This window comes from Anarhichas minor, unplaced genomic scaffold (genome assembly GCF_050575085.1).
Source record: "Anarhichas minor isolate MPS153535 unplaced genomic scaffold, ASM5057508v1 ptg000014l, whole genome shotgun sequence".
NCBI classification, from domain to species: domain Eukaryota; kingdom Metazoa; phylum Chordata; class Actinopteri; order Perciformes; family Anarhichadidae; genus Anarhichas; species Anarhichas minor.
In genome coordinates, this window is record NW_027466460.1 from 5,155,106 (window position 1) to 5,169,444 (window position 14,339).

General features: G+C 41.1%; 1 protein-coding gene across 4 annotated transcripts in view; it reads left to right on the forward strand.

Moving 5' to 3' along the window:
* The first annotated feature begins 2,790 nt into the window (after positions 1-2,790).
* rptor (regulatory associated protein of MTOR, complex 1) overlaps positions 2,791-14,339 on the forward strand; it is a 141,028-nt gene continuing 129,479 nt past the window's right edge. For all 4 annotated transcript variants that reach the window (XM_076091161.1, XM_076091163.1, XM_076091162.1 and 1 more), the window contains exons 1-2: positions 2,791-3,236; positions 4,384-4,558. In XM_076091161.1, coding sequence (XP_075947276.1) covers positions 4,391-4,558 — 168 coding nt within the window. In that variant the 5' untranslated portion in view covers positions 2,791-3,236; positions 4,384-4,390. The remainder of the gene's footprint in view (positions 3,237-4,383; positions 4,559-14,339) is intronic.

The window sequence follows — 14,339 nt, forward strand, 5'->3', positions numbered from 1 at the left end:
GCTGTTAGTCCAGCAGAAAAAACAAGTCCACCACCCAGCAGTATCTTATTTAAACCATATATTTACATATGTATATAGTTGGTTAATGTATGTGTTCGAGCAGTGACAAGCTATTCTGTCTATTTAGAAAAACATCTTTTCCACTTTCCAAATATTTCCAAAAATGACACACGATTTGACCGAAAGCCCAGATGTCCCAGTTTTACACATGTTCACATTTCTTGGTATTTGTGTGTAGATTGTAACACTGTTCTGTGTGTGATCTGTGTTCTGTGAACTTTTGTTTTTTTACATCTGCAGTAGCGTTACTACTGTGTTAATTTTTCTATCTTGTCATTTTTATGATACGGTTAATATTGTTCCCTCTGATGTGAATAATATTTGAATGATGCCCTCGAGTGTGTGGCGGTATGCGTGTTTTAGCGCCGCAGTTTTGCTGGAATGTGCAGAGTTCTGTTGAATCGTGTTTATGGGTTTTATGTTATTCTACCTGCTTTGTTATCATATAAATATATGTGACTGGTTCTTGTGAGTTTGTTCTTGTGTGTTAATTACATAGATTTTGACTATATGCATTGCCCGTTAATGACGAAGCATCCCGTCATGCTGGCGTCATAATGAGGTTATTAGGAGGTGGTTTAACTGTAGCACAGCACTGAAGGCGCAGGTATAAAATACATGGCATACATGGCATACACTGCATTTGGACCATATTGAGACGAATGTCACTCCACTGACACAACCCCCAAAGTAATGCTGGGGTCACGCTGCTCCGTATTTGATTGATATGTTAATAGGCAACTGTTGTTTGCTAAGAAATGTATCAACCTAATATATGATAATATGTCAGAGCATTGATATAGCAGCAAACAACTATTTGTAATGTAAAGATATAATGGAGTAATTTCTAAATGAGCACTTTATGTTTGTTAGCACATAGTGTCAGCACTGTTACTGTTGTTTGCGCTGTTTGCCGCAATCGCCATATTAAGAGCTATGTGGAGGCAATAGAAATGCTCTGAATCTGGAATCTAGCACCTTTAATAGTTTAATAAAGGTAATTCTACATGCATAAGAATGGCCCTGAAGAACAGTGTATTATTTTAAGATTGTGAAAATGTCAGAATTCCTAAAATTTGGGCCAACATGTGTTTTTTACAGACCCTCATCTGGTATTACTGAGTCACCATTGTGAGGGCACATCTGTGTCTTAAATAAAGCACATGCTACTTTTAAAACACTCCCACATGTAGTGAGGGATTTTAGAACAGCTGCTCCCCGGCTATTTTTTGATGGATGCAGCTATCAGATGAACTGGCTCAGAATCCAACACATCACACAGAGGGGAGACATCGTGCGTGTCTTCACTTTGCTATTAAATCAGCCAAACTCCATATACTTGGCACTAACGATAATGGTGCTCCATAGTACCAATCATGAAATGACAACTGTGGAATACATAATATCACAGCAATATTTAATGTCATTTTGTATAATGTTTCCTGATACTGAACTTTTGTTAGAACAGTGACAGTAAACTGTGGCATAAAATGTGACATTGTAAAAGACCTGAATTGAAAATGGAAACATTGGCACCGAAACAAGTTTCACTGAAAAATATAACACAGGCATTAAAAATGATTTCATTATATTTTTTGCATCGGGATGTATTTTTCACTAACAATATTCTGTTGTAATGTTAAAAATAAATCCTTTGAAGTGACTTTAATGTGGAGTGAAGCTTTTCAAATTCTATATGGTCAAAGGAACTACCTGGGGGACATGGCCATAAATCTTCTCCAAGTCTAGAAAACACATGTAGACTGGATAGGCAAAGCCCTGTAACCCCCAGCAACTCTGCAAGGGTAAAGAGGTGATCCACTGGCCCATGGCCAGAACGGGATTCCATGTTGCTCCTCCTGGATCTAAGGTTTGGAGTCGATCGGAGCCTCCTTTCCTGCACCCTGGAATGAGCTTTCCCAGGGAGGCTGAGCAGTGTGATTTTTATTAAAAAAATGGGAACCACCCCTGTCAATGATTCTGCCACTCTCAAATGTAAATAGGCTTTATGTATATGCAAATTTGCAGTATATCGACAGGCAACATTTACTGCTTCTGATGGGACACAGGAAACACAAAACAACAACTATATTTAAATATGCAGTGACACATTATGGCTATAGTTATATATAATTGTGTCAATACTACTGTTTAATGCAATTTTGAAGAGTTCCACAAATGTCAAGTCTTGGAAAATGGTTAACACTGTAAAATATTAGTTTTAATTGACATCGGTGTAAAATAATTTCCCATTCAGATTATTACAGTAACAAAAATATCTCTGGGTCCCATTTTCATACTTTTAACCAAAACCTAGAAATACAATTACAAAAGTTAATTTTCAGAAGTTACATCCATATTAGTAAAGAGTCAAAATGTCAGTAGGTATATGATATACTTTCATGTTAACTAAGGTTTAAAAAACATTTAAATATACAAACATTGCAGACATGTACTCAATGGTACAGAGCAACTGGAATATCTATTTAGATAAATAAAAACAACAACACCAATAATAATAATAATAATAAAGAATTGGGATAAATAAACTTCAATGATATAAGATTACTATAAGAAAAAAAGCATTATTATTCTGGAAAGAGTTCACCGTACGGTTGAACAGTTTAATTACATGTTTAGTGTTTATACGTTGAAGTTAGTATGTGTTTCGGTGTGTGACAGGAACAGGCCGGTGACGTTTCATGACAGCCTCTTCGCCCCAACAGTGCATTCTGGGTGCAACCCAAGATGGCTGCGCCCTTGCAGAAGTGCTGAAAAAGTGCCTCTCCGGAGAAATTCTCAGGATTGTGTGTGATTTCCAAGAAAACCGTCGCACCAAATCAGCTACCAGGGTCGCTAGTTTGTAGAAGAAGACCACACGATCCCAGTCATCGATAAGTGTGGCCGGTGCTTCGTGTGGCTGTGGCAGACTGTCCGCGTGAAGATGGGCCTCGTCTCCAGCCCCTTCCCATAGCGAAGAGCCGTGGGGAGAGGAGCCGCAGATTCCCCTGCAAACACGCACCCGTCCAACTCGGACTTAACGGGTTTGACATACTATACAGGTTGTGGACGCTGCCCTACAATTTTCTGACCAGGATTGTTTGTGCGACCGTGTCTGTCATCGTCCGGAGACGAAGAGGTTCTCCTGCCCGGGTTGATAATCCCACCGCACCAAGGTCTTGCACGCATCTGCACACTTCTATGCCACAACTAGCGCCATTTCTGCACATCTGCTCGGTTTCAATTACCTTATATTATCAGGCTCTGTTCATGTGGTTTCGCTTTAAATAGCACTAGCTTCTCCTGCAGTTTGACAGCTGCCTGCAATAGCCAGAGGCAGCTGTCAAATGAGCTGCGCTAGTGTAGCTAGCATTGAGCTAGCTGGGCTAACGTTAACTGTCCCGCCGGTTGCTCGCTAGCAAAGAGCTCCAGCTGTGAACCAAGTTAATCACAGCATATCCGTATTTACATGGTTGTAGGCGCACGCAACAGTTAACCAAACTAGCTCCTCATCTGTGGCTGGAGCAGTGCTCACGTGGCCAGCGGTTAGCCCCACCATGACATCATCCAGGTGTTGCTCTCTCTGTGACGGAGTGATAGTAAGCTGGATACTACACTGCAGAGTGAGACAGCTCCAGACGCGAGTGGGTTTGATTTCAGTTGTTGTGATTTTCCTTCATGCAGCAGATTCACAGCAGTGCATTAAACATGACTCATAACCACCATCACCTGACCTGACGGAACTATTTTTGGTTTAAGGTCATAGCACTGGAAGCTCAGCAGCCATTGTGGTTTTCCAGATAATCAATTTTCAGTATTGCAACTTGTCCACTGGTATCTTTTTGCTTCTACAGTTACGAAGTACATGCATCACCAGTATTGTAATATCTGCGCACTTACATTGGTTGAAGTATTTCAAAGCTCACTTTCTCTGCAGGAAGACTTGTATGCTTGAAACATCACAACGGCACACACAGGTTTTTAGGTGGAAGTTGGGTAAATGTGTTGTTTAAGGTTTTGTGAACCTACTTTTTTTGATATCGTCCTTTAAGGATCAGAGAAAAACCTGTTGTTGATTGTTAATGTCTTCAAAACCCAAGCAGCACCACTTATATTAGTTGATCTTTTATTTTCAGGTTTATGTTACACCGATATAGCAGTGGGTGACAAATGTATCAGCCATTTTCATTGTTATTGTGAGAGTAAAGTACCAGCCCCAGCTAAAATGATCATATTGTTGGTTAGCTTACCGACACAACTGCACAGCATGAGGCGACAGAAATTCATCAAACGTGTGTTACTAACGAGAGCTCTCCCCCGCAGGGCCCTGATGAAAATGGACTCGGACTTACTTCCTTCTCCGGCCGTGGGCCTCGCAGAGGAAGAGGAGGCCGACATGAATGACTGGAAACTTCCCCTGGCCTTCATGAAGAAACGGCACTCTGAGAAGATTGAGGGCTCCAAGGCTTTAGCACAGAGCTGGAGGATGAAGGACAGGGTAATGTTTCTGCTTATCTACGGAGTAATTCAGCATGTTAAGGATGTGTGTTGTGGAGGCTGTGGTTCTCTTTTAGCTGGTTCGCCCTATTTTCAGTCTCAATGCTAAGCTAAGCTTACCGACATCTGGCTGAAGCTTCATATGTACCGTACAGATGTGCGAGATTGGTGGTTTGTAATGTTAATGTAGGAGCTGAGCAGCCAAGACACCAGTGTTGATAGATGACTGAGGTCATCCCAGTTGGTGCTTAATTGTGTAAGGTAAATGGTGATGCTTAGGATTGGTGAATTGGCCATCCACAGTGTCACTTCTCCAAATTTCAATCCATTAAAGAAATGCACCAATTTTTCACACTTCACTTTAAGGCAGCATCATTCTTTTAACAGCCAGGACGCAGCGACAAATCATTGCCTACCCTCGTCTTTATTATAGTGCCAATTAATTTTATTCTGCTGAAGGCTACCCATACTACACTTCGACAGGGGAACCTCAAAGCTTAGTCCCATGAATGGCCACAGTGTGTTTCAGCTCTCATAAAGCTGTCGTTTCATTCGCTGCCGTGCTACCAACCTGATTCTTTCATTGCCTCGTGGCTACAGAGCACTACCATTATAATGATGGCAAAGGCTAGGTTGTCATTCGTTACCCGAACAACCTCTGCACTTATTGTAGAAATTCACCAAACTAAAATGTATCACCTCGCTGCTGTTCAGACACGAGTGGAATTACATCACAGTGCCTGCCAGTGTGAAGCTTCTGGCAAATGTTTAATAAGACGACATCATTAAATGTGACCCTGGTGGTGATTTAAGAGGTAATAGGAGCTGGCTGAAATGGGCCTTTTTATCAGAAAGTCATGCTAAATCAATGGAGTAACATTTTTCATTGCTCAGAGCATTTTCAGGGCCGTAGACCCTCATTTGTACACTTATAGAGCTGCGACAAAAGAGAGCTTTTTGTTGTTTTATACAGGTAGAATTTTGCTTTGAATGAAATGCTGTCATGGGTTCAAATCCATTGTTTAAGATGGTGGTAATTACAAAATGATGGTTTTGAATGTTTTTCTTTTTTCATTATTATCTTTTGTTGAATAATATGAATGGCCATGGATGCAGAACCACCTTGTTGTTGACTTGTGTTTTTGCACTTTCTAGCACAAATAATCACTAGTAAGAGAATTGAGGGTGGTTTTTAGGATTAGTGTGGCATGTAGTTGTGTTGTCATCAATCCCGGCGTCGGCTATTGGTGTTGAGACAGATTATTTCTGAGGAGAAAAATCTTGTCATGCTGCCAACAGATTCTTGCCTGATATCAGACAAAATTGAGAACTGTGTTTCCATCTTCAGCCTGACATTGCCTCCTCTCGAACCGATTTCCAATTTGATTCATATTAAGTCGACACTGATGCGTGGCCATGCCAATATATGGTTTTAAGACCTTTGAATCCGCCCACTTCAGTGTAACGACAGCTCTATCTGTTATCGGGCAAAGAGTGGAGCGGAGCAAATTAAAAACAAACATGTTGCATTTGCTTCGTAATGCATTTCGCAGAATACCGAGTTCTAACTGACCGGTCTGGTTTGTGTAGAGGTGTGAGTCGTTACTTTATAGCAGTCTGATTCAATGAATGTCGTGCGTAATGTGACACTGCACTCTGGTGCGTTGCTTAAAATAGTTCATTTAAAAGATTGATTTAAAAGATTTAAGCTTTATTGTGTTATTGTTGTGGGTTTGCTCCTGTTGACAAAATCAACAGAAACGCCACACAGACGGGCAGAGTGAATTTCCAGGTCCGGAAAATAGGGCCCAGAATGTTATGCTGCAGTTTTCTACATTTGTTTTTCATGTGGGGATGATCACATAACTGCTTTGGATGATTTAAGGTGATGAGCAGTATCTTTCACAGTGAGGATATCAATCACGTTGGTATGCGGACAGCTGATCGTGGTGAGAGAAGCGTGCAGCTTGAGGCTTACAAGTGGGCTGTAAATGATGTCCTGCACTGTGGGAAATCATAGGTCTTGCTCTTGTGGACATATACACACACAATTACAATTACAATCTCACACACATTATCTCTGGGTGAAGACGGGAGGAGAGAGGCTGTACAACTACAAGGCTCATTGATCAGAATGGTGTGTTTATTCCCCTGTTGGGCCAATGAAAGCTATTCAGATGTGTTTGTTGTTGCAACTGCTCACTGCTGTTTGTGTGTCCCACTGTGTTTGCAGCAGGATTGTGTGTACCTTTGCTGCTCCTGCCAAATTGAATAATGATAACAGTTTTTAGATGTACTGTATGAATAGCTTTCATTGTCGTACATTAGACTCAAGGTCAGGGCTTACTTCAGATGACAAGTGGCTCCTTTAAGGAATAAAAAGCTCCCTAACTGTTTATTAGACAGCTATCAAGAGGGCATGGAGTATTATTTCTGACAGCAATGTTACGTGCAGTAAAGGAAATTAAGATCAGAGGTGTGGTTCTAATTATCCTGTTGGCGGCTCAATAAAGGCTGCAGTGTGGAATTAAAGCAGTCAGCTTGACAGGGAGTGAATGAGCAAGATTAGGTTTACATTGATTTTACGTGGTATTGATTTGGTTCCCATCACGAAAAGAACAAAACAAATTTGTGGTATTTTGTTGTTTTAGGCATATTTTCATTCTCGGACTCACAGTGAACAGAACAAGATGTCACCATGGTGCTAGCAAACCAACATGAACCTGATAAGAGAAGGTGATTGCAGCACAGGCTTTCACCATTATCGATCCGCGGGTGTTACACTGGTTTTCAGCCCGATTGCCTTCATCCACTGACATTGTAGTCAGTACAAAGTCAAAAAGTTAGAACAGGAGAAGCAGCCCTGTGCTGATTTATGTTGACGTCAGTGGCACCAAGTGTATTTTTTGTAATTAACAATAAAACGATCAAGGCTGGGTTTGGTAAATTTCTTCAAAAACATTTGCCAGCCGGTATCTGTGGCTGTTAGAGGACTGTAATAAGACTACATACCTGCCTGCGCACTTGTTCCACAAGATGCTAGCGTGACAGCTGTGAGTGCCAACATAGCCATGCTCGTTTACATTCATTATGATTATTCTGTGGGAGTGGCTCCACCCACAGAATACCTCATCATGTTTACTAACAGAATAAAGGTCTATTCAATGTCCCAACAAAAATTGCTTTAAAACTTGGTACACTATTGTGTCTATATACATGTTGTATTCCTTTTTTTCTCACTATCGGACACACAACAAGGCTTTTCTTTAACTATGATTCAAAATGTCGTTATTTGAGTGTTTCCGTGGCCTAGTTGTTGCCTTTCTCTTCCCTGGTGCCCACAGCAGTGTTGTAATTACCACAGAAACGGCACATTGTTGTTGACACACTTAGTTACAGCAGAATGTTTCATTGTTTGTACGAACATGTTCTTCTCTGAGATTTTTCTTTTGACAAAATGGCTCAAGGCAGTCTTCTTTTTTTCTCTTTTCAGGAGGACTGGGATTTTAACTCTATTCATCTATTGAATGTTAGTTGAGTTATGATTTATCATCAGGTGGACAATCATACTTGATTTTTGGAGGCGGAGTGAGCCACTGTGGCTGGCGATGGTTTCCAGATGACCTGTAACTTGCTCTCATGCGTTGCCTGCTTGGTTTCTCCACTTAGGAAAAATTAAATCAATAAGTAATCAATATCCAAGCCCATTGTAATAATGTGGAAATGAGACGGGTGGTCTGCGCCGCTTTATTGTTTACATCATTAGTTGAATTCAATCAATGTACACCATTCATTAGGCAGAATATAGACTTTCAGCCACAGAGGCGTAAAAACAGAATGTATTTGCAAGGGACTAGAAATAATTACCAGAGGTCGACCGATAGACCAATCGACCGAAAATACAGTTTACTGCCGTGGCCAGATCGTAACGTAGCAGGTGCCGGTAGAATGTGTGTGGCACGGTCAGTTCGTCGCACACGACCCTGCACTCCAGTAGTTTCAGCTAGGAGATGTGTTCAAGCGGTGGAGCGTCGTAAAACACACTTCATTCATACTCGACAGAAACAAAATAAAACTCACCAAAATGTTTTTTTTCCACTGTTTCAACAATTTGATCGAAAAAAACTCTTTATTCATCAAGTTAGATTTGTAAATATGTACTTGTATACCACTTTTCTTCCGACCACTCAAAGCGCTTTAACACTACATGTCATTCACACCCATTAATACACTGGTGACGGGGCTACCAATGTTTGGGATAAAGTGTCTTGCCCAAGGACTCATCGACATTAACACAGATCCTCTGAAGGACGACCCGCTCTACCACTGAGCCACAGTTTCTCCTTCCGTAACTTCTGTTACACGTCATTTTTCCTTTGTTTTTACATTCAATGAGAAAAGTCTTCTCGAGCACAGGGGAAACGCAGGGTTCAACGTTAATATATTTCACTTTCTAGCAAGAAATCGAATTGCGAAGTCAACTTTTACTTGCCTCTCTACAAATTGTTTTATTTATTGGAAGATATAGAAATATCAACTAACACCTATGTTAATTGTAACATTGTAAGTTTTGAAACGTCTTGCTAATTTGCAAAGATGTTGGAGATGATTGTCTTTCTGTATTTGAATGTGTGTAACGATGTGAGGAAGTAGGGTGGTGCCTGAGAAGTATGCAGTGTGTCTGCTGTACAGGGCTTCTCATGGGAACTTTCATGAGCAGTCTTTCTTGGCTTTCAGCTGAAGTGTCCAATATCTGACGTGTTGCTGCCGGCTACCTATGGCAGGCTTGGAGGAGATTGATGCTCTCCACCATTTTTATGACCTTCATTTATTGTGGGCCTAACAAATGGAATAATCAGGGGCCATTGATCGACGCAGCAAGCGGTGCTCGGGGCATTAAGGGAGTCTTCAAAGGGCGTAGAGGGAAAAGTCTGGAAAGTCCCCTGGAGTCCCATGCAGTTATTAATGAGAGGAGGAGGGCCACCAATTATATGCCCAAACAGGAAGACATGCATCCACACCACTCGCATGCAGCACATGCTCGTCTCATGGCTCTCATACCTTCTTTCTACTCACACGGATTCATTAATTACTGTAAATCCATCAGGTCGAGAATACTTGCCTTTAAAATCTGATTTGGTTAAATTTACCGACATTTGATAAAATGGTCACTAGTTATTTGATCACAGTGGGAACCCTCGCTTTGCTCTCCTTCTACCCTGCTTAGCTTCCACTCTTCTTATCGCTGTCTTTAACTTTCCTCTTTCTTAAGTATTTCATTTTGTCAATCCACTAATCAATTTCGTCTCTATTTCTTTCTTTGAATTCCTTTCTAACGCTGTATAAAAGGGTAGAGAATGTACAGTAGGTCTGAAATCAAAGCTCTCCCAAGCAGACTTTGTACCGTTCACTTAAAGCTGTGGTTGATAGACTTGAGAAACTAGCAGGAGTACCCTTGGTTTTTCAAAATCATCTAACCGAAAAAACCCAGCTAACCCTTCCCCAGTGATAGTAGATAGCAGCACTAGCTCCAAAAGTCACTAAATCTAGCGAGAAAATGGCCAAGTAAGCAACATTGACACCCCATCCTTTCAGGCCTCCCTCCAAAGCCACTTTCCCAAAAATGATCATCATAAATATATCTGTATTAAAATGAATGTAAACAACAAACATGGCTATTGTTAGGACTCTGTCAAGCTACCCGCTTGTGGACGACTCATGTGACAGGCAGTGAGAGCACAAGCAGAATATGTGCAGGCAGGCAGGTAGCCCGTCCAATCATTATTTTAAGGCTGAAAGGAATGATTGGACAGACTTACTATAGTCCTGCAACAGCATTTTTTTTGTAAGAGCATTCGATTTATTTAAAGCTGTCTGGATACAAGGGGATTACCAACTGTAGCTCTAATTTCATCAATTTTACAATAAAAACAAAGTTGTTGTTTCCACAATTTTAAATTCAGTGGCGTGGGATTTGTGAAGCTGTGCGCTTATCGGTTGATGTGAGGTAGCAAGATATGACTTACAGTTAGTCGAGCAGTTCAGAGGGTTCCTAAGGTTGGCAGAGGAATAACTGTGTGGTATAAGATGAGCACTGAGACGTGTGCTGCTCACTACTCGAGCCTACAGTAACAACAACCTGAATTAAAGTCTAATTTGAGCGAGAAAGTTTGGGCAATTATTCTTCCTGGGGGGCCACATGAGAAACCCGGATTGCTACTGGTGGCACAACAAATATTGTCAGTCATAACCTCTAATGTTATCGGTAGATTATATCATAGAAAACATACTGTGCACTTATTTCTTAGCATTTATTGTAATAAAAATCACTCCAAACAGCATTTTATTAACAAAATATACGTTATATGCTGGAGTTTCTTTTTTAACCTACTGTACAGGACAAAACAAAACAAAACAAAAAATAACTCCGCATGCCAAAAGTAAAATATACATAAAGCAAGGTTTATAATTAAAACCAAACATTTGACATGTAAATCCAAACTAGTACACCCCCTGCACTATCGCCTGACCTATACATACATGCACTTGTTATTTTTTCCCACAATTTATGAGAAAACACAACAACTGTGGATTGTCGATGCCCAAAATTGGAGGAAACAAACTTGACAAATTATTTGTTTATAAGCACAGCACATTCAAACAAAGCAGATGCAGTCAAGGACACAAGCCATCCTGTACTCCTGTTTGTATCTTTGACAACTAATCTTAAAGTGCATTAGTCTTTATTAGACAGTCTTTTAGACTTCAGCAGTAAGATCTTTGTGATACAATTTACAATCCATGGTAGTTTTGCCAACTTAGTCAGAACCAAGTCTCTGATGTGCTCGAACTAGGGAGTCAAGACTTGTTAAACACTCGACATTAGCCGTCAATCTTATGCTTTTTAGACCTCATTTGTAGCAGGTGACTCCAAATTACACCTCCATCAACAAATCTCCGCTCACAAAACCTGACGATCCTGAGCAGGTGACGTTATGACTTAAAACATAACATGGTAATTCCATTAGACTTTTTAAGCTTTATGAATAAAGTTGCGTGGTTTGTCTTAGAGTTGTCGAGCCAGGCTGAACCGTCACGAGGGCCAGTTTCCCCCGGGGAAGAAACCAATTCATTGCTGTAAGCCATGCATGTTGTTATTTACCAACCAGCTTTTTCCGAACCTGGTTGATAAATGAACGACTTGTTTTTGTTTTTACTTCCATTGTGCATGAAGGTGATATGTAGAATAAACGAGCGGATAAATTAACGAGGATAATGAGGACCACATCTGTGTGCCGTCACACTCGAATGCCACGTTGCACCACGATGATAAGCTGGAATAGAAAAAACACACTTTCCCTCATCCATCTGTATTATTCTCATGCAAATGAATATCAAATGGATTCTAAATTGCTTGTGTTGGATGCTGGTCGGAAACAAGTCATTTCATCAGGGCTGATTACATTAGGATTTTAATTGTCCTGCCATCTTGAGTCACTTAATTGTAATCATGCTCAACACCAACATGATGCCACTGTGGTGCCATGAGTCTCTCAAGTCACAAGTTTGACTTCTACTTAGTGAAGCCCTGATTTCTGTAGCTTTTGTGTATATTGAGTAGAAAGTACAGTTTTTAAAATACACACACAAACAGCTTTCTTTGACATTTTAGCTGCCATAACAGTAACGTCTCATCTCTGGTTTAATTTTAAAGGGCAAACCTGTCCTGGTACGTTCTTCCCACTTGAGTCTGTGTCTTGGTTTCTTCCCAAGATATTAGTGTAGATATTTTGCAGCCCCTGCAGACTAATGGAGAACAGGCACACTAACATATGCATTGCGTATTTATTCCAATGACGGATACACTGGATCTAACTACATCACACCTTTCTTTATTTTATATAAAATGGCAGTAGGGCCACCCTTTGCAATGCAAACAGCTCGAGTCTTCATTGAATTTTCAGTCACAGAGGTCCTGCACTGTGTGTCGGGGGACATTAGATCATTCTTGAAGGAAAGCCTCCAGTTCTCTAAAGGATGAAGGAAGTGAACATCTTTAGATGTGGTGACTGGGGAGGCCATTGTTGGCTTTTAGCCTCTTTTTGGTGTTCATGAAACAACTCTAGAGCTATCATTGGATTTGAATATACCATTACAGATCAACAAGTTGGCAACAGACGTGTGTGTATCTGAGGCATCCTCTGGCTCGCGATGACGTTTAGTTGTCTCAATCAGCCACTTGTTAGCAACCGCCTTTTTAAGACACTTAGAAGCTTTAAAAATGACAAGTGTGGTATTTGCTGACGTGTTTTATGTAGTAGAACAAACCTTAAAATCACTCAAGCTTGTGTTAACCACAGACCTCATGTCAGTCTTGCGTTGGCCTTCATTGGTTTCTTTATTCCATTTCAACAATAAATGCTTACGCTACTTTAAGCAGTGTAAGTTATGTGGTGGACCGGTCACCATAGTTTCATTTTTCACAGTAACAAGGGTGAGGGTTGTGCGCATATAGTTGTGTACCCGAGCAGAAAACTTCATTGGAATGGGTTCATGAGGTACACAATGCAGACGGGAAAAGGGTGAGGGAGGAGGAGGTCAGGTGAAAACGAAGAATGGTGTGATGTGTGTTTTTTGAGGATGCATGTCTTGTCCCTCCAAGTCTCACTGGCACGCTGACCTTTTACTCGGTTTGGTGGGAAAGCAGAGGGCACCTTAATTACCTTCACAACAACAACAACCCTCCTCGCCTTGCTCAGCCATGTGATGTCACGTAACCCACTGTGTACACATGTGTGCTCTATAGGTCTACATTGCACACAGAGACGGTATCTAACACTACCTGTGAAAGGTCACTTGGCCCTCTTGCATTAACCTACATGACAGTGTTGTACGTGTACAGTGTGTGCACAGTTGTTGTCATTTCTGAACCCCAGTATTGAGATTTTACAATTTTGAGCTATGGACAGGGAATGCATCATTTTGACTTTTCAGCCTGTGTCGCTTTAGGGATGGCTCTGTTGGTCCATCGGTCTGTCCACTATTGTAGTCCAGACTTAACTGAAATTAAAATTAGAATAAACTTTTGGATTGATAGCCTTTGAAATTTGTGTTGACATCACGGCCATTTCTTGTTGCCCGTCATTTTGACGGACAGTGTTGCAAAAATTCTGTCATTTATTATTAGCCGTCATTAAATTCAGCGAATATATCTTCACAGAAAAAAGTGTTCATATACAGCTTTGTAACGAACAAAGTGGATCGGACTGAGCCACTCCGATCAGCCCTAGTGGCTGTACCTAATGTCATGTTTGGAGAGCTTTGTTCTGCAGTGCAGCCTCAGCTGTCCGTGCTGGACCCACAGTGGCCAACGTGCTGTGTGCACTCCGCTCACCTGGGACTTGATCCCGGTTATAGGAAAGAGACTGCTGCTCTCTGCTCCCCCTCTTTGCACCTACTAGGCTTCTAGTGACACCATACTCACACTCACAATCATTCCAGGTCCTGCAATGATTGTTTTTAAGAAATCTTACAAGCTATTATTTTTCTGCTTTTCCTCACTATATATTTTTTCACCCACCTGCAACACATCTACTGTTAATCAGAAATGTTAATTTTCATCTCAACGCTTCAAGTGAGCGGCACGACTCTTGCACACAAAAAACAAGGTGCTGCCTGTGAAGATGAAGTAATTGCTAGCAGGGCACCTGTGTTTCCTGATTATATGTGTGTGTGTGTGTGTGTGTGTGTGGGTGGCTGTGTCAGGACATGCCACATAACCC